This window comes from Cloeon dipterum, chromosome 3 (assembly GCF_949628265.1).
Source record: "Cloeon dipterum chromosome 3, ieCloDipt1.1, whole genome shotgun sequence".
Lineage (NCBI taxonomy): Eukaryota > Metazoa > Arthropoda > Insecta > Ephemeroptera > Baetidae > Cloeon > Cloeon dipterum.
The window spans coordinates 20632335-20658452 of NC_088788.1; the positions used below are offsets into that span (position 1 = coordinate 20632335).

Below are 26118 nucleotides of genomic sequence, written 5' to 3' on the forward strand. Positions count from 1 at the left end.
CGCGTTTAATATTTATTTGCCCTTTGAAAAAGTAGTCAACGATAATCCTGCGAATTGTTTTTGCGAAAAAGGTGGAGGCCTGGTTATTTTAAATATAGTGAATATATCACAGCAGGCCCCTGCATTTTTTTCACGGGAAAGCTTTTAAAAAGCAAGCATACTTCACGCATACTTTTAAATCCCTTCGTCGTTTTATCTCTGTACCACACTTCAAAAGCAGCTTTTTATATAAGCACAAATTCCGCTATACACGTGTTTCCGTGATCCTCGGGCACTTTAAATTTACACTAACGTACAAACGCTACGCGGCGGCTCGTCAAAGGTGAATGAGTTCAATTAATTACTGGTTCGGGTGCGTAGCGTGTTGAACCGGACACATACTCCCTGGAATAATGTACGATGTGGCAGCACAATGGCTTAATGCGAGGGAGGGAAAGTGAAAAGTTCTCAATCTTTCAGCAGGCCGTTAATGCGGCGCCGGCTGCCAAGTAGGTTTAATTGATGATTCCGCGCGAGTGACGCTATAAAAACAGCAGGGCGACAATGCTGAGTCTTCGAGATGCTCCTCAAAAGTAGCTTTTCAAGCTGTTTTAACGATTTTCCACAAGGGAGACAAAAAGCCTTCGCTGAAACGAGAAATGCATCAAATGACACCTCTATTTACAGGCGAGTTCCCTCATTCCAGCAAATGCTCGCGTCGCGCGTGGAACAAATTTCCGTCTGAAATCTGTTAGCAGATTTTTGTGTCCGGCCATGGCGGCCATAGGCCAGCTTTATTAGGGCTACAGCGCTGAATTAGATTAGCTGGTGTGTATAGCGTACAAACGCTCGCCAGCCTTCTGGAATGCATCCAAAAGTTCAGTTCGCTGCGTGCTTAATATATTTGGCTTACGACTAGAGCCAGCGGACGCCGCCGCACGCTTCCGCAGCTTTATTGTTTCCTTTTCCGTTATGACTCTGCATGGCATCTCACTCTCGCGCTCATCAACTAATTGCACGATGATTATACGAAACGTCACAAGTTTGTCAGCGGGAAGAAAGTAATACACGCCCCGAGTAATTTTATCTCGGAAGCTCGCGAGAAGCTGTGTGCACAAAAGTTTCCAGCACAAAATTTGACTAATCGGAGAAATTTGAGTTTCTCATCGCTATTGTAAGGTTTGAATAATCTCCACAAGAATGTAGCATATTGGCAAAGGTAAATTTAGCGTTAAGCTGCCCCTTGGCTCTCGCATAACAAATAGTGTCCTAATAAGACCTTCATTTTTCCAGAGGAAAAAATAACATTTTCCTTGCAAAATACATTAATCTTCATGCACAGAAAATTCACTTTGATTTAAAAGACCGAAAAAGAGATTATGCAATAAAAAGTTTGGTGCCACTGATTATAAATAATATTATTTCCGTACAATGAATGTAAATTCTATTTTCCTCAGGTTATTTAATTCAGTTATGATACACAGGAAAATTAAAATAAAATACTCTGTTTTTTGTACGTGAAATTTGGTGTTTTTTTAGGTTCAACTTTGTTTATTGTTATGGGCCAGCAGAGGGTAACTTTTCCATAAACTGGCCAACACACATAACCAAAATATCAAAAATTTTAACAAAACATTATAAAAGAGAGGTTTGTTCGCACTGGTGAGGCAAAGGTCAGATCTTCGATTGTCCGTTTAAACGCACCTGAGTTGAATGAGTTTTTAAATTTAGTCATCCCAGTGCAAAAACTTATCGAAAACAATTTTTAACTTTGTCCCTATAATCAAATTCGACATTTTCAACTTCCAGCTCTTCGTCGTTTACTAAACTGAATATCAATATATTTAACTTTATTCAAACAAAATTAGCCTAAATTTCTCTAATGACCAATTTTTAAAGTTAAGTAAGAAGGAATTATATATATACAGTTGACTAAAAAAAAATGGAAACGCAATCCATTTCTTGCCAGATGGTCGCCCTCCGGATTCCATCAACAAAGTAGAACAGTATAGATTGAGAGAATAGAAGCTACCTTGTGCCAAGCACCAAATCGGCCAACAGTTCACTGACAGACGGTTCAGAGGCACGTGTACTTGTGCCAATGACACGCCAGAGTGGGTGTGCGATCCTCCATCGCTCGAGCGACATTTAATCCGGCCTGCAATTTGCGTTGCCCAGGGCTGGGCGCCAGTGAGAAGTATCCATTTATTTTTACAGCAAGGGCAGCACGGCTGCTTTTCCCGTAAGCGAAACAGGAGCCGCGGTTGCAGCAGGTTGTGAAAGGCGGCTCATTTTCAGTTGCCAACCGAAAATTTAATGTGTTCGCAGCGAGCATAATACAATATCTGCCCTGGAGATCCAACTTTGAGCAGTTGCAGGCAGCCTCGGCATCGAGCCGGCTTCGTACAAAAAGCTGTTGGATGAATTATGAAGCGAGCTCGGATTCACTTTGCACTTGCCCCTGGAGGAAAAGGGCGGATAAACGCACGGCTTCACGCCCAAAGCGGTGCGTGAAGTTCGCTGACATCTCTCTGTTCTCTTTCCTGCACCGCGAGTCGCGATTTCGGCGTGGATTTGCTACGTAGGGGCTTAGCGTCCCAATTAGTGTAATTGTTTTCTGCGACGTGGCAGCGTCTCAAGTGGAAGCAATCATTGTGTGTATTTCGAGGACTAATCCGGCGCGCGACAAAGCATACGACGTAGTTTCCTCTTCACGTGGAATAAGTTTGATGCCAACGCAATTTATCGTTTGCCCAGGCACCGCGGTTTATTGAATTAACATGGCATGCACACAATGGAGCGGTTAAAATGTTTTGACTATCAACTAGCCTCGGAATCCCGCACTGTCGCCCACACTGAAAATGAAAAAGCAGTTGTTCTACCACCAGGCTCAGGCTGCTCATTTCCATGAAAAAGGCTAGTGCCTACGCAGACTGCGTTATGCAACCGTTTTGACGCAACAGCCGAGCGGGTTGCATACATTGTCTTTGCTGCTGGCGGTGCAACTTGTCTTCGACTAGCTAGTAATATCAAAGTTCTGCCTCAGTATTCATGGGCGCTCAGCACAAAAGCATCAAAGTCTTCGAGTTTAATAGAGTTCAAAATTCCTAAGTTCGTGGAACTTTTTAATTAAAGGGAAGAAAAATTAAATCAGGTGCGTCTAAAAACTTCTCCTAATTGTGAATGAATCTCAAAATAATAAGAGTCAAGACAAGTGATTAAATTATAGATAAAACACTGAAATCAAATAAAACAAACTACTTAAACCTGTTTCTGGAATAATTAGAACAGACTACGAAAAAATTTCTGAAAACATTTCATTTGTGTCTGATTTTGTCAAAATCTTTAATGCACCATTATTAAAAATTCGGCTTAAATTCGCAATAATTATAAATATCGATTAAATTTTTAATATCATGAATATTTCCATCAAAATTTCATCAAAACCAAAAATCTTTACTAAAAGCGTATTATTTTGGAGACCAAAGGCAATCTAAAATAGTTAATTATTATTCCAAGTTAAAAATTAAACGCGCCGCTCTATTAACTCTGTAGCAAATAAAGCCCTCGAGGGAAAGTAAAACTAGGAAACGCATATAGCAAATCACGGCGTTTAATTATATTCGGCAGCCGGCTGGCCCGTCACCTCTCAGAATGATTGATGTTAGGCCCTGGACCCAAGGGTGCTTCGACTGATGATCCTTTCGCCTCATTATTCCTCTAGTTTCAAGTTGCCACTTCTTATGTATGTTAGATCTATGTAATATTTTCTTACGTCCTCTCTGTTGTTGCCCACAGCGCTGGTGTTTGTCTGTTGACTCTGCTGCATGTGACAAGAGCCGGCCACCTGGGGGCGGCGGCTGTCGCCTCGACCGCCGTCCCCGACAACACTTCCGCCTCCTTGATCTACAACACTTCAGATGCAAGCATTGCACCATTCATTGATCCTGAATTGCAAGTAAGGAGTTCATCTAACACACCTGAAATTGAAAAAAATAACAATTTCCAAGAGATAAAAACAAAAAATCTACTGGAATTAATCGTGCCCTTCTGGGTAATAAACCTGCATCGGCTTTTATGTGTACAAACTAACGTATTAGCTTGTGTCTAATCAAATCCTTTGAAACCTTATCAAACTCTGTTTACTTCGCTAAAATGCTTACTAAATACTGTTTGACAACATGCATTATTAGCAACTCATACAGTCATGTTAGTATACATTAAGGCTGCTATTTACTTAAGGCTGCGAGATTGAGTAATCGTTCATTATGCTATGTTGCGTTAAACAACAAAAGACGCCATTAGTTTATCCTTGTTACCACTAGCGTTCCGCAAATGCAGACTTCATACAATTTCGTGCCTTATTTCAGGTGTAGTTTCCGCGTGTATGGTTTTACGTCAGTCTGAAGGGAATTGGTATTTTGCAATTTGACGCACGCACTTAAATTCCCCACGCTCGCGGGTTATAACGCTTGCTTCCCAACTGATAGTCAATGATGCGAGCAACGTGTTCCTCCTCGATCTGCCTGTTGCAATACTCCCATTTTGCAATATGCGCATTAACTGTTGTATTTTCAAACTGGAGAATATTATCATAAAATGCTATTGCTTATATATATTTATTTAAAGAAAATGTGAGAAATTAATACCTTTTTTAGAAGAGTGCTTATATTTTGAATGAAACTAGTTAATTTTGGATAGTTTTTGCTCACGAAATTTTCTTTAATTTTAGTATGCCTTGATAAAAAATTCAAAATTGGTAGAAATCTATGAAGCATACTCTTTGTGAGTGAGAAATTAGAACAGTTCAGTCTGGAGATTCATTGCAAAATATATTTGGGTGCAAAATTCAAACTAAAAGTCAACCCGGGACAAATGGCAATTTATGTACTTAAAAATGTGTAGTTTCCATTTAATATTAGCCGCTTTAAACGGTGTTTGGCAATTTTGGATACAAGTAGGTTTTGAACTGCTGAAAACTCGTAATTTGTGCTTATCAATCTAATTTTCCCGCCATTTTGAAAGGTAAGCTCAGAATAAAACAGTCAAATAATTGATAAATTTCTGAGTCCTATAATAATAATCATTAAGTTAATTTTAACGCTTTATATCTGGTGGGAAATATTTAATCTTGAGATTGAAAGAGCTCCGCTAGTAAATTTTCATATTGGTAAAAAAATTCTGACATAAAAATGCATAAAAAAATAGAAATGCTCAGAGGTATCTTCATTGAATTTATTGGTCTTTTGGCATTATTATATGTATTCAGTGTTGTTTCCTGTTAGTATCTTTCCTCAACAAAGCGTTGAAAATTCATTGAGCACAGCAAACAACACATTTCAATCTCAGTAGCCTTGAGGCAGAGTGACGTGCGTCAAAACTGGAGAAATATGTACTTTCATCTCAACTCTCAACAACCCTCGATTCCATTCCACATCACATTTCTCGTCCGACGATCCTCTCCCTCTACCAGCACTTGCAGAACACAAATTCCAACAACAGATCGGAACTTTGCCTCTTTGGCCGCAGGCGGAACCGTGCGGATGCTGGAACACAACAGAGGATGGCCGCGAGGTAGAGGTGGAGTGCAAGTGCGGCGGACCCAGACTCACCTACATCCCCACGGACTTGGCCAAGGGAGTGCAACGCATGTGAGTACCGCACCCGCAACCCATGTCTCGCACCAGATTTATTGTGATAGCAAATGAATTTTTCCTTTCGGCCTGAAAGTGCAAAAATCCGAGCCACTTTTGTCCACCGTCCTTCTTATGCGAAAATAATTACTTTCACAGCTTTCGCGTTCCGTGGTAGCAGCAAATCCTGGTTGCGCGCCTAACTTATCAGAACACTTTTAATTGATTGCCGCTCCATTGGGTCCCATTAGCCCGGGGGTCGGTCCCATTTTAGCATTCCCGTTTTTACGGTGCGGAAATCCTGCAGGTGCCCTCCTGACGGCCGGCACCCTGCTGGCCGGGGGGTGGAAGCCTGAAAGCACCGTTTAATGGCTCGACCGCTCGCAACTTTGCGATTTATGTGACCCATCGAACGAGAGTGCCGGCTCGGGCTTTCGTCCAACCAGTCGGCCGCGAACGCCAAATTATCAGCTCTCTCCGTGCGCGTAATTTTTCCGTTAGCTAAACAACACACACCACCCAAGGTTAGATCGAGTGAGGAGTGGAGCGCATGGGGCACTATCGTCTTCCGATCCATCCAATACCACGGTTGAGGGGGAAATTAATATGTTTTTGAACAGAGTCGATATTGATTTAATCATTAAAAAGCTATAATTTACTCACTCGAAGGTTTAAATTTCAAAATTTGCATCTTATTTTGTGTTTTCAAAGAAAACATTTTTTAATTCAGTTTCAACAGTGCTGTAGAAAAGTCTTGCTTTTCTTTCAAACTGGATCTATTTTCTTTGTATAAGAGAGAAACATTAGAAGCGCATTTGATGTGCTGCATAAGCTTTTAAATTCTTAAGATTCTACTACGACAAGTCAAGATCCGATTCTCTCATAAGAACAACATCAGCTGAAACAAAGCAAGATGCCCTATAAATTTAATTTGAATTTCCCTCTATCCCATAACTCCTTTCATCTACAAGGAACCAAAGCCATAAAACATCATCATGGGTGAAAAACTGTGCAATATTTTGCAATCTCCAGTCCTCTGCTCTCAATATTTTCCTTTATAGAAAACACACCTTATTCAGTATTATATTTTCATAGCAGTGAGAGCGGAAACCAATCCACAATATAATCACAAACAATCAAACGGATTCCTTTCAACTGCCACTCAACGCCAAATTAGCTCGATTTGTGATATTTTCACGCACGAATTGCATGGACCCATATCAGCAGGGATGGAAATAGATTCATTTTGATCAAAATTACCTGCAAAAGAGCCTTGGAAAACAAGGGCGTCAGAACGCCTTTGGCGAGAATTTCCAGAGTCTGCCGGCCGATCCATTTATTTTCCGGTGAAGCCGTTAATAGAAAGTGGCGAGTGACTGGTGTGCTGTCGGCCGCTGAGCGCCTTTATTCTCTGTGTGTTTGCAGATCTCTGGTCAACGCCGCCTTGCAGCACATCCCGAGCGACGCGTTTCAACCGTACCGATCCACCCTGCAGGACATGTAACTCAATTATTTTTTCACGCCCACCTCCGCACCCCATCCCTGCCTCCGCATGAATAATCTATTGCGCACCTAATCGCGTCCGAGTGCACAGGAGCGAATTGGCACCAAGCGAATTTTTTTCCGTCAAAATAAGCCAATTAGAGTGATTTATCATCCTCCTTCGCCCTGGACGGCATTGCGACGAGTCTGCGTTTTCCGAAATGTAAATAAATTTCATGTCGACGTTAGCTTCCTACCATAAAAATTCTCCTCTGCCCTTTGAAGTCTAGATTTAACGCTGCTAATTTGTATGCACCAATAAATTTCTGCCGTGGAATTTTGTCCGTCCGTGGTCTTGAAAATTTAATGGCTCGCGTACGCGCGCATTCCACGGAACGCCCTGCTTTGTTTTCCCGTACCACTAGCCGCAAATACAAACTTAATTAGACTACCCTTTCGGACTGCGGTCGCTAACATAACCCCCAATTAAAACTCTCCCAAAGAACATAATTCATGTTACACTAGTTACGTTGATTTGATATCAAAAGGGACTTCTTGATTTGCAGCAAAACGCCTAAGCTTATTTTGCTAATGAATTGTATAAAAACCTTTGGAATGCTGCTTCTTGGTAAAATAGTAGCGCTTTGTAGTTTTGTGAGTGTACAATTCAGGCAGACTAGTGAGGTTTCAGAAGATTACGTCACTTTTGTGTCTCTCTTTTATTTTGCTCAGCAATGAGTGCACAAGCCAATGGTTTTAAACAACGGTTTTAAATTATCTGCAGTTAAAGCTGTGGTTAAATAACTGTGGTTGAGGCTTGAAGGGCTGAAACGGCTGTTACACAGAGCGAGAAAAATTAAATTTTCCCAAAAATTGTTCCCTTACAGCTGCAAACTCCATTTTAGATCAACATTCAGTATAGGCGAAATTTTTCTTAGTTTAGTTTAATTTTCCGTGTTTACTTTTTCAATTTTTTTGTTGGTTTAAAAAGGCAAAATGTGTTTTATTAACAATGCGGTACTGCGGTAAACCATGCTGCGAGCAATATATACTACTGCAAACAGAACCGTTGAAATTGTGAATTCATTTGGATCGATTTTTATATAGTGGCCCTCATTGTATTATCACGTTTACCACGATATAACACAGTCTAAAAATACGTGATTTGTGTCTAAACACAAGTAGTAGTAGTGTGTTTTTAATTTTATGATGCTCGACCATATGATAAAAAGTAAGAAGAGTGCTCTAAACGAGACTACATTTCAAAAATTAATTCAGGAAAAATTACAACATAACGTCGGCCGAGACAAAGAGCTGCCTCCTTTTCACTTTTCATCCCCACAGTCTGGGCATTTAGCTCACAATTTGGCTTTGATTAAAATCCACCCGAGCGCGGCGCGTCTTTTCGCTTCCCGAGCCTCGCGTGCGTGAGCAACCAACCAACCAACCCTCTTGCCTCGCATATTTTAGCCTGGCCTGTGCAATAAGCCACGTGTTGTTTTTGGCGCAGCGTTTTGCTTAAGCTGCGGAGCTTGGATGCGATCGAGGAAGGCGCCTTCGAGAATCTCACTGAGCTGCGAACAGTGTGAGTATATTTATGCCGACCGGGCAGAAGGTGGATTTACATGCCGGCTGACTCTGCGGGGTAATTTGTTTGTATGCTGCAGGTACATCGACCACGCACCGCTGCTCACGAGTCTGCCCAACCGGCTGTTTCACACCCACCTGCCCAGCTTGAAAATCATGTGAGTTTCAATTTACAAAAGATTGATCGGCTGGCTGGGAGTGGATGTAGATTTCACGCGAGCAGCTTCAATTCGAATGGAAAATTCGATTTTCCGCAGCGGAGGCGCGCTGCAACCTTTGATATTTCACGAGCCAGCGGTAGCTTTTTGTGATATTAATATTTATGACATAGTTGCATTTGTATCGATTTAGACGCCTCCATCAGCATCAGCATTGGAAATGGAAAAAGATACTTGAAACCACACTGCAGATACCGATTTTTCATTTGTAACTCGCAATAAATAATTTGTTTTCTATGATAACGTCGAGGAGAATCACGATGGTAAATTCATCTAACGAACGAAATTGCGAAATGCTCTTTTATATGAGATTTTTCCAAGAACTTCCAGAAGCCCTTGGAGTTCAGGTTCTCCACGTTTAAATTGATGCTCCATGCTTGCCGTAGATTTAATCTTACAGAATATATTCCCTTTTACAGGAACATTTAAAGCCTATACTCCATTCACAACCATTTTCTTTGCAAAATGCGAGAGCTCAAAAAAGCCAAAATATATGAATTTTGTAGCTTGAGGTGGAATACTAAATGGCTTGCCGCCTCACATTTTGTACGGATAGGCGTGCCATTTCTCATGTAAACATCTCGGCCAGTTTAATACTAAGGAAGTTCATTGTGTTTGCAGCCGCATCGTTCACACTGGAATCACCACCTTGCCCCATTTGAGTGGCCTGAAAACCAACTCCATTCTCCACATGGTGTGAGTAGTGCAGTTCAATTCTCTCCTACATTTTAGTTGCCATCAGCACAGAGTCGACTTTGATTTTCCATCTCAGCAGCGCTTGGAGCTGTAAAATAATGAGAGCTGGAGTAAAATTTGGCAGCCTCCTTTGAATAAATCGAAATCGTCATTGCAACGAAACATAGCGAATTCCCGCAGCGAGTCAGTCGAGAATTTAGCCCCACTAAAATGCTGAGAAAATTGCGTGTCGCCAATTTCTCCCACGCACACATTTCTACATCCTGGATTTTTTCGGCGCACAGCCTTACAACTCCTTGAAATAAGAGCAGCTGGGGTGTGTGTGCTGACTGTGCCGCAGTCAAAATAAATATGGCCCGATTCACTCAGACGCCAGTTCGAGGAACGCTTTATTTGGCCACCCGATTGGCTTCTGCTCGACTCTGTATTTACTTTTTTTCTTTCTCTACTTAATTGAACGCTATCCTGATACATTTTTCTCGACCTTCTTTCAGGGACCTGGAAAACAACCGCATCACCAAAGTAACGTCCAACGCAATACGGGTTCGCACTGAGCATTTGTAAGTAGAAAGCGTGTGCACAGATCCTTATATATACGCGCGCGCCTTATACAAATATACACGTTCTTTTGTCAGCCTTTTGTGGAAATTTTCGTCCGCCTGTTGTACATACGCATTTGGGCTGTTGTTTTGTCAGTCTTTGAACAAAGAAAGCCGGAAGTAAATGCACAGGCAGTTCACTCTTGAAGATTATACACTCTCTAAGTTGCTGTTCAAACGAAGGACTTTTTTATAAACATAAATAAGCACTCTGTTAATCTACAAAATGCCCTACTGTTGTTTTTTCCCGACTTTCTGTTTGAGTGCCCTTTTCAAATTTATGTTTTTCAATGGAGTTTTTTCTATTATGTGCTCATCACAATTGGCAATAATATAACTTTAGGATTCACGAAATTGACTGATGAAATTAAATTTAGCTGTTTAATCTTACTTTTTCTGTCAATTAACAAGTCGAAATTACTGTAAACATCATTATTTTAAATTTAAAAAGTTTAAGTATTTAAAAATACAGTTTTTGCAGGCTGAATTTTGCCCTAGAGAGTACTTTTATTTATTTGATAAAAAAATTATATTTTTTGTCTCTAAACTTGCTTATATTTATAGTAAAAACAAAAGGTAAATACTGATTAAAACTTAATTTTTTGGAAGAAATTATCGCTCAAATTAGGACATGCAAGACATCAAACAAAATTTATAACCCTTCACCAAAATTTCTGCAAACTCAATCCTCCCTCATTCACGTAAACTTGGTTTGAATTTCAGTTTCACCTTGATCTGGTGAAGTTTGATAGTGCCAAAAGTTTTGCATAGAAACTTTTTTTCAATCGCATGTCACAGCTGCTCGCTCATTTTTTGTAATGGAAAATTGATTTACCTTTTGCAGTCTTCTCAACTACAACAAAATCTGTGAGGTCGAGGACTACGCTTTCAACGAGTCGGAGATCGCCAAGCTGTGAGTATTATGAATACATTGGCGCAAACGATGCATACGTCGGCCCACAAAATGCCTATTTTCTGCTCCGCCTAACGTTTTCCGCTGCGGCAGTGCTCGCGAATAACGGGCTGCTTCCTTTGTGACTCCTGACTCGACACGGCAGCGAACATCTTTCACCAAATATCCAATACGTCGCCCGCCAATGCCCTCCTTTTTGTGCAACGTGTCTGGAGAAAAGTTTTTCTTTCGCCCGCGCGGCTCTCGCGCTTATATACCAACGTCGGTGAAAAACGCGAAAGTAATGGTGCTGATCACTAAATCCAATTGCTTTCACAATCGTGCCATCAACTTTAGAAACAGGCGAGCACAGGCTCCGCAGATTTTCCATCTCACTCGATCAAATATTTAATATCTTTTCTCCGAATGGATAGTCTGGACGTGACATGCGTTATCAAAAGTCACAGAATTCGTCGTGAGATTAGACTCCATATATGGTTTGCATAAGTGTCAAGGACAGACGGGTGGCACTTTCTTTTTACAAAAGTTTGCCTTGAAGAATAAAATCCCATACTTACATTCGGTTTGGATTCTAACATTTGCATCTGCTACATTTATGGGCGTGTTATCCAACAATCAGCAGAAAAAGTACACAAATCACATTAAGATATCATTTGCTACAGAACTCTGTAATATAGCCTTTTATGTCATAATATTTCCTCCAGCAGAAATTTCACATTGGACAAGAACTCATTTTTCACACATTTTTATTCCTCTTCATATTATAAAATAATGAGTTCTGTCCACAATATAGTCCTAAATGTTTCTAACGATCTGCATTATAAAATTCTGTTACGAAATTTAAGTTTTTTGTTGCCTCCGTCTCTTTGACTACAACGAAGTTAATCCTGCAAGGCCTTGCCAATTGCCACTTCTCAAAGGGATTCGTTCAGCGCAATTTCCGCCTCTTTTGCACAGAATTTATTTTACATGAAAGTCCTGATACAAAGCACTTCAAGTTCTATTTAACTTCTCTTTCAAGCTTTTCATAATGAGTTCGACGGTGCAACCTTGCCTCTTTTCACATAGTAATATTGCGTCAAGTAGAAAAGACAAATAAATAAGGGTACCCTCTCTACTTCACCGTATCTTAATTTGATATACAAATTATTGAGAGATAGAAAAATTCCAATGGAAACTATATATTATTATGGATTTCATTGAAAGGGGTCCATGAATTGAATTTTGCACTGATACTCAATTAGGCCACACCGCCACACTCTCAAATACAAATCGCAAAATGATATAAGAACTTTCTCGCAAGCGCTTCTGCTGATAACTTCACTGGAAATAATATTTCTCTTCTGACTGAGTACTGATGAAACACAGCATGTCAAAAGCAACAAGTGCCTTTCCAATATCATCTCTTTGATGTCGTACCTTTAACAGGCATCAATTGAAAAGCACGTGGGGTTGTAAGTACCTAAACCACAGTTCCATTTTGTTCATTTTTATTTCCAAAAGCTTTAAAAAAGAAATAAATTTGCTTGGAAATTTGGAATAATTAAAGACAAGAAAATCGCCCATGAAAGGCCTTTCAGTGATTGCATTTTTTATTGGAAATTGGAAGAAGCAACACAAAAGCTTGAGAGGCTTTCCTCCGAGCAGGGTGATTCAATCAGTTAATAGAATTTATCGACTTATACAAATACAGGCAGCGGGAGGCTAAAGCCACTGAAAATAATTAACTGGCGGCTTATATAGAAAGAGAAATACTGCGCTCTCCTGCCGTTTCGCCTGACGACGCAGCTTATTCACTAAAGCTCCGCAAACAAAGTGACAAACGACGATCTCTAGCACAGATTGCGGCACGTGTAATTAGTCATTTGAAGGTAAAGGCTCTCAGGAAGCTGGATGGGCCTGACTAACTGAGTGCCATTCTGAGCATTCGGAGTGTGCCGCACGCGCACCTTGATCGGGCACAAAAGCCGGCATAAGTTTGTGCGCGGCACGAACGCAGGGCAAAAGCAGATCGTAAAAGGCAACAAAGAGGACTGACACGAGGCCCCATTCACTCGTTCGCTCGCTGCCCTAATAAATTCGAACGGCTAAGGGGCAACGCCACAAAGGGAATATAGATTGGAAAAAGCAGCGCCATTGCCATGGGAGAATGTTTTTTTTATTAAATATATATAAACTCTCAGATATTAATTTATGCTGAATTTTGCCAGTTGAGTGCTATAGATCTTCAGGCTATGGGCGTTTTAATGAGGTGCTGCATGCAGATGTAGACTTCCGCTTGACTGCTTTTGAAAGGAAAGTCTGATTACTTGCCGAGTAAATTTCTTTACTGGGTATTTTCAGTCTAGTTATAATTAATGCAAATCAAGTGGACTTTAATTGGACGTTTTTTATTTTAGGTATATACTCGCAAGATCCAAATCATGAATATTAAACTATCGAGTAGCTCAGATCTTCGCGGGTTTGCTCGGGATGGATATCTTTTAGTGAAATATCGAGAGAAATAAATAATACGCTCTTCTTATACAGTACAACAGATGCTTTAGCCCACGCAGACCTCACCAGCATTTTAGATTTAAAATTTACCAAGAATTGAGAGTACTTTGAAGACACACAATACAAAATTTTGAAAGCTCATAATTTAAAACTGCTTTTAAATGTTTCAAGCACTCGTTTTTTACCAAATCCAGGTCATGCTATTTTTTAATTTTTAGTTCTTTAATGGACAAATTTAAATTTAACAAGCATTTAATTTTCTTATGATAATACCTGCATTGCATGTTTATTTTTTCCAGTCTTACTCATTCCTGAGTTTTTAGGAAAAATTTAAAATCAATTTAACTTTGAGTACACTTTTTGCACTAATTTTTGCTTCGTTTTTTCTATTGATCGTGTCAGGAGTTACGAAAATTCGTTAACGTACCAGAACATTGAACGGGATTTTAATTTTAAAAATAAACCTCACATGCAGTGAAAAAACAAATTGTTTGTCCTTTTTATTTTTTGTTTTGGCTGTGTTGATACCACTTACGAAATCTTTATCAACAAAGCAAAAAATAAAGTTTATGAAGCTCCATCACATCAGTAATTCGATTTCCTTCTCCTGCGAAAATGTGGTGGGAAAAAATGCCAGCGGATTGCCTGCTGAGATGAGAAAGAAGATGTAGAATTGAAGAGGATAATACGTCTGATGCCACTGTAAACCATTCACACTAGAAAAGCTTTTCTCCAGGCCAATTTTTCCGGGCAGACACGCGGAAATCATCCCGAGAGGATAATTTATTTACAAATGACACGACGCGTTCTTGTGTACATTGAATGTCAGATGGAGGATAAATGGGGCCGCCAGCGCCGAGATTAAATTGCCAAACCCGTCGGAGCACAAATTATTCGTTGCGGACCGGCTTTTGGCAGACGAAATCTGATGAGTAGCGCTGAGAGTGAGACGGAGGCAGCTCGCCAAACTTCTCTACAAGTGGAAAAAGTACAAAATCTCTCTTGCTTTGTTCTGCTTGCAGGAGTCTCAAAGGAAATAAAGCGTTGGTCGTGATACGGCCTGAGGCGTTCGTTGGACTCAAGAGTCTCCGCGAGCTGTGAGTACATAATACATGCCAAACAATGCTGGGCCCTCCTGTTTTCTATCCCCGCAGGCTTCACAGGCAAGCCCGGCCTAATTTGTCCGACGAAATATGCACCCACACATTTAAACTGAAATTCGCGAAAAGCATTCGCAAAATACGATGTGGATTTTATATGAAATATGCAGTACAAGGAAAAGCTCACTTGTTCTTTTAAAGTTTAATCAGTACGGAGAGCAGAGAGGATTTTCCTCTCGCTAATTTTCGTGGTCGGATGCCGCTCTGCACTGTAAATCATTAAAGTAGAAAACATCGCGGCCGTTTTTCCCGGCATATTGTGTAAAAACTTGTCGCTGTCACTTTGCCCGTTTCCTCGCAGGGACCTGTCAGAGACTTCGATTTCGCAGCTGCCGAGCAAAGGGCTGAAAGAAATTGAGATCCTGCGGCTGGAGAATACGTGGCAGCTCAAAGAGATCCCTTCCATATATAACTTCGAGGTAATCCTGTTTGTTTCCCTTTGCAACTTGGCCCCGCGATTAATGCACCGTGCAAACAGTACTTGAAGGCCGCATTTCTCAACTACGCGTACCACTGCTGCGCCTTCCAGTTCCCCGCCAAGCACGACCCACAGGAATTCGAGAAACACCAGGTAACAAATATTATTGGATTTGCCTTGCTTCGAGTTCAATTTACCTGATATGCACTTTAAATGCCATACGAGATAGTACTTCATTCTCCGCTTTTTTTCATCAAATTTTACTCATACACAGCTCCCAAATTCAATTTTATTTAAAAATCATTACACTTTTGAATATTATACTGGCTATTTTATTTGCTTTAAAAATTTAACTCAGAAATATGAATAATTCAACGCTATTGGTCCTCCAAAAACGAATAAGGTCACAGCGAAAAAACAAATCTAAAATGGATTGAAATTTATTTTATGTTTCACATTTCAAGATCGCCCACTCACTTTATTCTCTCCAATATCACAACAAAAATTTCAGAAAGAAAAGACTGTTAAAGGAAAAGGAAAATACCATTCTTTCGGGGGAATTTATTTCTACTGATTTTAAAATGGCTAAACAAACAATTTTTCAATTTGTTAGCCCTTCCATGCCTGTCTGTTCACTTGTAACAGTAGCCATTCTAAAATCAGTAAAAAGAAATAACAGTATTTTATTGATATCGAGTTCCAACAAAGCCAAGAAAAATACATTTATTTATTGGTGATTTGAAATTTTAACTCGAGGGATGCATTTCTGACGATGAAGAAATAAACGGACCTGTCCTCGTTGGTTTCGGTTGAGACTTTTATTGTTTTCGATATGTTTCGGCTTCAACTGGTGCTCTGATAATTATTAATTGTACATTTTCTAATAAAACATTAGTAAACATTATTGTCAAAAAAAAACCCCAAAAAATAGCTAATGTTCATAGACAAACAAACTAAATATATTCAATATGTCGCTTCAGCAGATAGTGATAATTGAAAAATCGTTTTTATTTCTCTGCTGAATTGCCTGATGAATCATAATCAGAGCTTGCAACTAGATTATATTTTAATGTATTATCCTTTTCATTTTCTGCGATATATGTACTTATGCAGCAATCACCTTTCCCCCCAAAATGTTGGTTCAAAATTTGGTAAAGGTATAATAATACATGAAAAAACGGTTCACAACTAGCAGATGAATGACATTCGCAAGAGAACGTTCTTCAACAATATTAAATTAAGTTAGAGCAAAAAACCAATCATTCACAATAGTAAAAAAATCCCTTTTGTATTGGCACATTTCAACATTGAAAAATGAACTGAGAGTCTATGATTTCCTCTGTGCACCTTGCATCACCATGCATTCTATACTAAATCCTCTTCAATCCATGTGAAAGGTATTGGAGTAATAAGCTCAAAAGAGATTAAGCACAATGAGTGCGACGTGTATAAATTATTGAGGCATCTTATATTTCAATTATTGGATACAAAACGGATTCTTCCATCATCGCATTTATAGACTAATCCTATTCAGTCATAAGGGTATATTTTAATATTTTTTTGTTATAATGAGGTGAGAAGCAGTGAGTATGCTTGAACCTACGTAGCTTTTAACACCGCTTTTGCATTGAGACGAAATTTTCAGAAAACTGACTCTCTGTTCAAAAGCGACTGGTTCAAGCCACAAAATTACCAGGAAACAAACCAACTCTGATTTATTCAAAGTCTACTTCAATTGCTTTTATTTCGCAAATTGCGCTGTTGCTTGAATATTCATCAGTGAACGCTTCAGAGAATTCAGCAGTTGCTATAAAAATCGAGGCAATTAGTGACATGAAAACTGAGCCCGCGTTTAATTACCCTGCTAATTACTTCCTCCTAACGGTTCACCCTTACACGCGTATCAAATTAAACGCATTAATATGAGCCTCTAAATTTCATAAGAAACAAAGTGCGTCATCAGCAAGTTGCTGACTTACAAATTGCTTGCTCGTTGTTTCGTGATATTTAATTATCTACTCGTCAAATGAAATAATGTAATATGCGTTGAACTCAATTTAATATTGAGTGAAATTCTATTTTTGATAGTTTAATATTGTCATTCTATTTTGGTGCCTTTCCAAAGATAAATTCCCCTTAATATTGTAACGTTGTAGAAGTTAATTTGCTTGAGACTATAGATTTAACACGTAATTTATTTAAAGAGAATAATTTATTTTTGTTTTTATATTATTAGAGTTTGACCGTTTATCTGATGATTACGTTAAGTTAGAATGTGAATCTCGTGGCATTGAAATCGGAGACAAAACACTTAAAGCTTTGAGAGACGAATTGAATTAAGGGATTCCATATATGATAGTTTGGATGCCATATGTTAATAATAAAAATAATATCTTCTCTTTGAATAAATTACGTGTTAAATCTAGTCTCAGGCCAATTAACTTGTACAACGTTACAGTCTAAATATTCGAGATGTGCGAGCTAACACCCCGCCTTCATATCATATATATAGATATTATGTTGCTATATATTCAGTTTGCACTCCGCTAATTTCACCGATGCCGAGCACACAAAATTACCTGTGTGGAGCGCAATTTAATTTAATTTTCAATGTTCCGCGCCACGCACACACAGCAGCTCACGTAACAAGTTAATTGTTTGCTTTTGCAGCGTTTCGTGCAAATGATCCAGGACAAATACTGCAAGAACTCCGCCGGGAACCGGTCAAAACGCGCTTCCAATGCCTCCAGAGACGACGGTTTCGGCGAGTTCGGAAGAGTGGTGTATTCTCCGGATAACATGAGCACGCCACAGCACACGGTCCCCGACTGGGGTATGCTGGAGCAGCAGAGCCCGCCCAACTTCGACCCTTACTTTCTGGATCCGCACCTAGGCTTCGGACAGGTCAGTCCATCCATCCATCCATCCATCCTCTTCCGCTCTCGGTTGTTACCCACTCAACCCGACCGCAGCTGCCGAGATGCAATTTTCGACAGGAAATTAATTTTTCAAAGGAGCGCGGATTTCGCCCCCGACAACGCTCTTTCTCCGCGGCAATATTAATAAAAGCATGTTTGTTGGTACCATGCCAGGATTTAGCAACCCCTCGCCCACCGTTGATTTTTCCTCGTCAGCCCAAGGCGCGCGTACTTATAATTGTAAAGTTGGAGGGTTGACGCTTTTACGTCAGTGGATATATTTTTATTTGACGTTGAGAAATTGCAATCTTTCAAACGGCACTAAAAGGGACGAAAATAAAACTCTTCAATGGTGTATATTTTTCCAATACAGACATACTACAAAGCAATCATTTAAAAATAAACCCATGAAAAGGAGACAACTCAAATATCTCACAAGAGCAATCAAATCTATATTTAATCATGTTTTGTTCATTTTGCATTGCTCAGAATCTGGAATTCACAATTTTCGCTTAAATCTACCAAGGGCAAATTTCGTCAGCACGGCAAAATTTGCAACAAGTAAATTTTTCATCGCCCATGTGCAATCTATCTGACATCAGTAGCTCAACATGCTCATTTCCAAGCATGGAACTTAAACAAACAAGATGTGCTCAATCGATGTTTGCTTGCGTATAGTCACAGCTTCGCTGCTCAAACATCGCGCCTTGGTAAATCACGCAGCTTCAAAGTTTTCTCGTGTTTATACTGTTTTGTGTATGTATACAAAATTCACAAACGAGCCAAATAGCGACACGCTCGATTAATGACTGGCTCTATATTTCACAGCGTCGAATATGCGCGCGTTTAACTTTCGTCAATTGGAAAAGTTACTCGATTAATCAAAAAGTTCCTGCTTCTTTAATTTTGCGTCATGTTCAAGGACAGTAAACTGCTAGGAAGAAGTGCTGAAAGCCGAAACGGTCAGTGCTTGGCTAATTGGGAAAAATGGAAAAAAATGTTTTTAACGTTGATTAATAAAATTAATTTTTTTCGATCTAGGCACTGTGAAATTTGCATCCAAGTGCGAATCAAAGCTTCTAATTAAATTCTCTTTATCTCTTTTCCTGCATGAAACATTATTCGAATTGAATAATATCAGATTTTTTATCATCCGGTTGATTAATTTGCAATGTACGCATCGCAAATTAGTTTGGCACGAGCGGTACCGCGCTATTCACATTTCCAATTAAGACTGATATCCGTGATTGATATCGCTCGCAGTAAAAATATTTACATAAAGCGTTCAATTGCCTCAAAGCAATTACCAATGAAATTTGTTTCAAAAATTTAAGTTGTAAGTTATTATTCTTGTTTATTCTTGCCAGGGTCAATGTATTAAATACGTTAAATATGATCATTTAAAAGCAAGAAAGGGAGAAAAGTATAAGTGAAATAAAGCTAAGACGATCCATTAATAAGTAATATCACGCCGCACTGAGCCGCAAATAAAATTAAACTATCAATGTACACTTGCCACAAAAGCTTTTTGCATAGGGAGGGAAGTCAACAACAATACAGCCGTGCATAGGAAAAAAGAGAACCTTCAGCGGAATAAAGTTTTTTTTGCTACAGTTGTACGCCAGGTAAAATTTCAGTTTAATGTTCAGTTTGCCGCTCATTAACGGGCCACGGGAAAACACTCTCCACATTCCCACGTAACCCATAAAAACTCCCGGCAACGGCCTTACTGGTGACATGCGGGGTTTTTTGCTTTTTATTCCAGGTGAGCGACTCGGGTGCTCCTGGGGGCTTTGCATCAGAGGACAGTGGTGTTTTCCACCAGGCCCCCGGTGACGGCACGCCGCACCTGGTTCACGCCTATTGCGGCAACCTGTCGCGTGCGCTGCGCGACGTCAAATGCAGCCCCACCCCGGACGCGTTCAACCCCTGCGAAGACCTGATGGGCAACTGGTGGCTCCGGGTCTCCTCGTGGCTCGTCGTGCTCGCAGCCGTCTTTGGAAATCTGGCTGTCTTGGTGGTCCTCCTCAGCTCCAGGTAACAAAATATTTTATTGCTGGCATCAATAACTATGAATTTTACTCAACAACTGTTTCTAGTTTATTCGATTGCCAACTTCCGAGTGATTTGATTTAAAAATTCTCTTTATTTTTATACACCTTATATTTTCTACCAATTTCCTGTTTAAAAATTATTCCCTCTGGGTCAGATTTCATAAGATTAAATTTTTATACATGACTTTCACGACGACCAGCCGAATTCCCAGACCAAATTCAATCAATCTCGCTAATTCACGGAAATTTGTGGTACATACACATACCAATTCAAATGCTCTATTTAGAATTTTGTGGATACAAGATGACACCATTTGAGGACAAATATTCAGAAAGTAATGAGATATAAATGGTACCAACAATTCAATAGAAAAACTTTTTCTCATTCCTTACAGATATAAAAAAAATGTAAGCCATTTTCAAAAAGTTCAACTTTTTTGGAATGTTTCATTTTCAACAATTTCAAATTTTTATTTTCTTAGCAGGCAATTTTCAAAGGGATGTAACTAATAACATTTTAATGCATTATGTCACTTTTATTTCGGGCAAGATTAAAAACAGTTTTTCGTTTTTATTGCGGAAAGATGCAACATCTTTTAGTAACATGTCCATCATGATAATTCCATTTGGATAAAAGCCACGTGATATAAACTTTGTTGTATACTTTGTGGATCTTTTCATGGTGAACGCTCAAATTTTAATACGTATTATTTTTCAAGATGAATGTTTCAACGACTATGAAATCGTGATTTTCATGATGATTCACGATGACTAGAAAATTAACGCAGACTTTTCCTCGTTTGTTATGTCACAACTTTATTTACTCTTCAGTCAGATTTCAGCTCTATATTGAAAACATGATTATACCGTGCCTCCGTATTTGTAAAACATTGTAGCGATGAATTTAATACTATGAATTCAAAGTTTCATTGACCACTCCGGTGAAAAAATATAAGAAAGCAGATGTCATCTCAAATGTCATTTCCGTTCAAAGTTGATTTGTAACCTGACCGACAGAAAGAGCGGGTAATTAGTTTAGGATCAAGTTCTTAACGTCAAAGTTCAACGCAAGCCGGTCTTGGTACCGTAAGGTCTCTCCAGGCTATTTCTGGTGCACACCAAATTCATGTGCTCAAGGTGCGTCGGTTGTAAAAGACTTGATTAATTTTGCAATAGGCTTCTCTGCCTTTCCGGGCTGTAATGGGTACTCTCGTTTTTTAGATATTTAAATTTCCAACGCGCTTGCAATTTGCGGCGTTATTCTCCAAACGGATTTTATTACTTTGGAAGTTTTTCTCCTCCCTACTTTCATGGTGCATGGAAACCTCTCTCCTGACGCTCGTTACTTCATATTAAAGTCCCAATAGTGTTTTTTACGGCGCGCATTTGAATAATCAAGTGCTCAACTAGACGGTCCGAAACGTGATGATATATGTTCATAATTCACTTTTATAAAATACATGGGCTGTTCCGACACTTTTCCAACCCGTCGGCCTCTTTTAGCATTCACTCTTGGACAACGGTGTCAAAATTTATTGTGTCAGTTATGTAACACAATGCTGTGCATTTTCTTGTAAAAAATGAGGAAATTAATTAACGCACCAAAAGCTTGTTTAGATCTTGTGTAAGGCGCAAACTACCGCATAAGTGGATATATAAATTTAAAAAAATAGCGGGAAAAATAAATTTAAAACCATTCTCGTACCAAATTGCTACATATAATTCCGTTTTATGTCATGTTTTTGGTATAATTAAAATAAAAACAAATTAAAATTTATCACATTGAACACAGACTTGGTGGTTGTGTGTTCATACTGTTTGCGTGAAGAGTGACAGATGTGACACACGTGTGAATAATTGCCGGTACACCCCACAAATGCCAATCAAGCTTTGAGTGGTTGGTAATGGAAATCTCAATCAACGCTCCATTGTGTGAGCGCGGAAAATGAGCTGCCAGTGTGTTGGAAATTGTGGGTTCGAGGAGCCGTGACAGAAATGTTTCTTTTATTTAGGTCTCGGGTTATTAGTAGATTAAGATTCAAGATCAGGAATCAAGACTGTGAAATTACACAAATGATTAAAATCACAATAATACATATAAGGAATAACATGAAAATATCAAATACAAATAATATAAATAAATTAATACTGCTTACCCCATAGTGCGGGTCTAATAAGAAATAACTTATAGAATATTTTCGCACTACCACCTGGCGATACAGGTTAACGTAAGATTCAAACTAGTTGCTAGGACAATAGTGGCGGAAAGGCGCCACAAAAATTTCCGCACACGGTCTCAATAATATTCTTGGTGCTGTGCTTCAGGTTTCGAATGACTGTACCCAAGTTCCTGATGTGCAACTTGGCCTTTGCTGACCTTTGTATGGGGACGTACCTGCTGATGATCGCAGCGATGGACGTGCACTCGATGGGCATCTACTTCAACTACGCTATTGATTGGCAAGAAGGTACGAACTCGAATAGAAGAATGCTTCTGAAGTAGCATTCGCAACTAATGAAAATAGAACAGGCTGCGTATTTGGATTGATTTTCCGCGGTAATTATTTGCTCAAGAATGGTTCTCTATTAGTTTGAAAATAGCACACAACCAATGGTATGGCAACATATATAGTCATGACGGTTTCATACTTTAACTAAAACTCCATACCCACACACACACACCATAGCTTCATTAATCTTTTCTGATTCTCACTATCAAAGTAGAAAGCTTGCCGACTTTTCGTAATTAAAATAAAGTTTTCCGTGTTGTAACCCGGAAACACCATTTAAAATAATATGAAAAAAATTAAAATTAAATTTTACAACATAGGGGTTGCAAATGATATTTCAGATATAGTTCTTCTCAGCTATATTACCAATCCCTGTCAGTGAAAAAGTTAGACTTGTTTTGCATCCCTTACAATTAAAAATAAGAGGATTGTGTGCAGAGTTAATTTTGTATTTCCCCTCGTGAATAATTTAATATTTTGTGTTCCAAAATGTACCAGGAATAAACTAAATTTGACTATCTGTTAATGCCACCTTTTTGTCACAAAAGAAATTTGAATGAGCTGCAGCCCGCAGCCATCACAAGGGGATACACGGAAATAATTTTTCCCTCCCTTCTAGAATGTTATGGAGCTTCCAGTGATAATGAAATTGTTGGGCTGGCTGATTTTGCAAGATTTTTATGAGGCAAAATTGGTGGTGACTTCCAGTGACATCAATCGTTCCTTGCTCCTTGTTTTATTTTTATTTGTGCTCAGTTCTTTGACATTTGGGTGCTGTCAATCTCTTTCACATATTAGAAACCAATGCAGGCATGGATGTTGTTTTTGCGACTGTTGATGTGACCTGCGGGGCCGAATTAGCTGCTCTTCAGTAGGAATTATATTCTCTTCAGAATTCCACTTTGCCGCGCCCATATGTAAAATTACTTTAATTAACCTTCATTTTCAGCTGAAAGACCCCATGATATTTTGCTCCCCGAGTAAAACTTGGCTCGGCGTGAGCCTGAGGGATTTTTCACCCTGTTAATCAAATCATGGACAAAAAGTCCTCACTAGAAGCATCAATTTAAAATATGCACACTTGTAACGAAGATATTTTTTTGCTTTTAATTTAATATGACTGCAAAAAGTGTACAAAAAGAGACAGGGGCTCCATAACCATTTTATGCATCAAAGGGGAGATATTCGAGTTTGAAAGCGAGGCGTGAAGAGTAGCGCACAGCATCCTCGTCAGCAGCGGTGACGTGCAAAACGACCATGCTTTGTTAATGTCACTGAACGCCAGGCAAATGAAACACCGCTGGCTGACTTTTCAGCGGTTCTTGCGTCCCAGTGAAATATGGCCACTGTAGCTGCCCATTCATTTCCATGACTGGCTCTCTCGTGCCAATAATTTTTCTGCATTCCCACTTCTGAAAGTGAGCGAGAGCCAAGAAATCGATGCCACATGGCGCGCCATCCTGAAAACAGAATTTTCCCTTTCGCGGCTGACAGAGCCGTCGCTTAAATTTTTCGTCAAGCACGGCGTTGTTTTTTTCGCGACAGCTTTTTTAATGTTGTTTTCAAATGGACACCATTCAGGCTAGAGCCGCAGAAACGACTACGACAGATGACAGGAAAATTTGTTTCGCTTGATAAACGTTTTGTTAATTAGATTAATCCTCTATAGGAAGCAGTCCCTTGGGTTTCACAGCCGCATCTTGGATATTGTATTCGCGATTTTTCATCACGATCCACTTTAACTTTCCTTGGAAATTAACAATATTACGCGTTACTGTTACGTAACAGGCAGTTTAATTAAAATTTGGACAAGGAAACATTGCCAACGAAAAATGTTGCTCGTAACTGTGATTGAAAGTTGGTAAAAAATTAACAGAACTGCGATTACATTCAAAGCAACAGGTAATTTAATCAAGGACACATAAATATTAAATAAGCAAATGGGTTTTTTCCAGTAATTCGTTTTTAAATGGATTGAAAGTTTTTGTGTTTTGAATTCATTTCCTTATGAAGAGTGTTTCAAAATTTATATTTTTAGAATGAATAATTTTAAATATCTGTGCGAGTAACCAGTTTTGTAGCTCACAACTTCAATTAACTTCTAATGTGAGTGTATACGTGAAGGATACAGAGCCCACACGTCGTGCCCTCCGAAATCCCCTGTTTGTGTGCGAATTTGGCGAAAAGTTGAAGGCGCTCTACAACACCTGTCATTGCGAAAAGCCAAATTTCCAGCCATCTCGCAAATTGGGCTCCCGGCGAGATGGACTTGTGAGATAGAACGGGGGAGAGCGAAATGTCAACCGCAGTACGGCTGCGGCATCTCCGCCGATTCCGGGCCTGAAAGGGATTAAGCACCCTCGATTAGAATTAGTCGCCCAGTTTCAATACGATACGTGTGCCGCTGGCGCCTGCCTACACGAACAATCCGTTTGGCTTGTTATTTGGCCTTGCGCTGAGTTGTCCCGCCACCGCCGCGGCGAACACGGAAAATTCTGCTGCGACGCACCAGCGGCCTGGAAAATTAACGCATTCCCAAAAGGAAAGAATGAGCTCTGCCAAGGAGTTCATTTCCTTTTTTTTTTTTGTATAATATTTGGTGACTAAATTCATCCAATCAACAGGGCGCAGCAGGGGATGATTCTAATTAGACACTTGAGATTTTTTGAGACAGCTAAAAGGATGAAAATAAATTCAGACTTTAATGTTCAAATATTAAGTTTAAATTTAAGTAATTGAATAACTCTCATGATATTTTATTATTTCAAGATTGCTTAAGATATGTATTTATTGCTTAATAGTTTTCCTAAAATTGTCTTGGAAACTATAAAAGTAAAAATCATTAATAGAATTAATTCGTTGCCATTTACAGAGCATTGCTTTCTCATTTTCTCTCTGGCTTCTAAGGAGTGTTAAAAAGCGTGACATTAACTTTCAATCATCAACCAGATTATTAAATGTCAACCAATTTTAGGAGCTAAATTGCGGTTAAAATGCTTTAGATAATTTTAATCGTCATGGCTTTTGGAATGCAAAAGCATGAGAGGAAATAGCGTTGTTCCTAGGAAACATTAACATTCTATTTGCATCCTTTTCAAAGCCATTATACGAGCGACCTCTGAGCTTTCGTTTTTGTGTGTGCCACGCACCTCAAACCCAAAGCGGACGTGTTGCATACATATCAGGCTCTCTAGGACATACTAACAATAAATTTTCACGCAGGTGCCCTGTGTAAGCGGAGTCAAGAGCAGGGAAACGTCAGAAATAACGATTCCTTTTTGGCCGTGCATTTTTTTATTTTTTAATAAGGTGCGGCTCTAACCGCATACTTAATTTTTTTACAGCTAAAGTGCTCTTTGAGATGCTTAAGAGCAAAAAATAAATTTGCAGCCAAAAAATCTTCCCCAATCAGACAAATTAAAGGAAAGTTACTTCAGATAAGTGGTATGTACTAA

The 26118-nt window shown here is 39.3% G+C and overlaps 1 protein-coding gene across 4 annotated transcripts in view; it reads left to right on the forward strand.

The window, feature by feature from the left end:
• LOC135939141 (lutropin-choriogonadotropic hormone receptor-like) overlaps positions 1–26118 on the forward strand; it is a 42769-nt gene that overhangs the window by 8943 nt on the left and 7708 nt on the right. For 2 of the 4 annotated variants that reach the window (XM_065483352.1, XM_065483353.1), the window contains 14 exons: positions 3778–3937; positions 5482–5630; positions 7038–7112; positions 8605–8679; positions 8762–8839; positions 9521–9595; positions 10090–10155; positions 11039–11107; positions 14626–14700; positions 15065–15182; positions 15242–15334; positions 17852–18085; positions 19865–20136; positions 22479–22621. In XM_065483352.1, the coding sequence (XP_065339424.1) occupies positions 3778–3937; positions 5482–5630; positions 7038–7112; positions 8605–8679; positions 8762–8839; positions 9521–9595; positions 10090–10155; positions 11039–11107; positions 14626–14700; positions 15065–15182; positions 15242–15334; positions 17852–18085; positions 19865–20136; positions 22479–22621 (1682 nt within the window). The remainder of the gene's footprint in view (positions 1–3777; positions 3938–5481; positions 5631–7037; positions 7113–8604; positions 8680–8761; positions 8840–9520; positions 9596–10089; positions 10156–11038; positions 11108–14625; positions 14701–15064; positions 15183–15241; positions 15335–17851; positions 18086–19864; positions 20137–22478; positions 22622–26118) is intronic. The other 2 variants (XM_065483354.1, XM_065483355.1) reach the window with 2 other exon arrangements.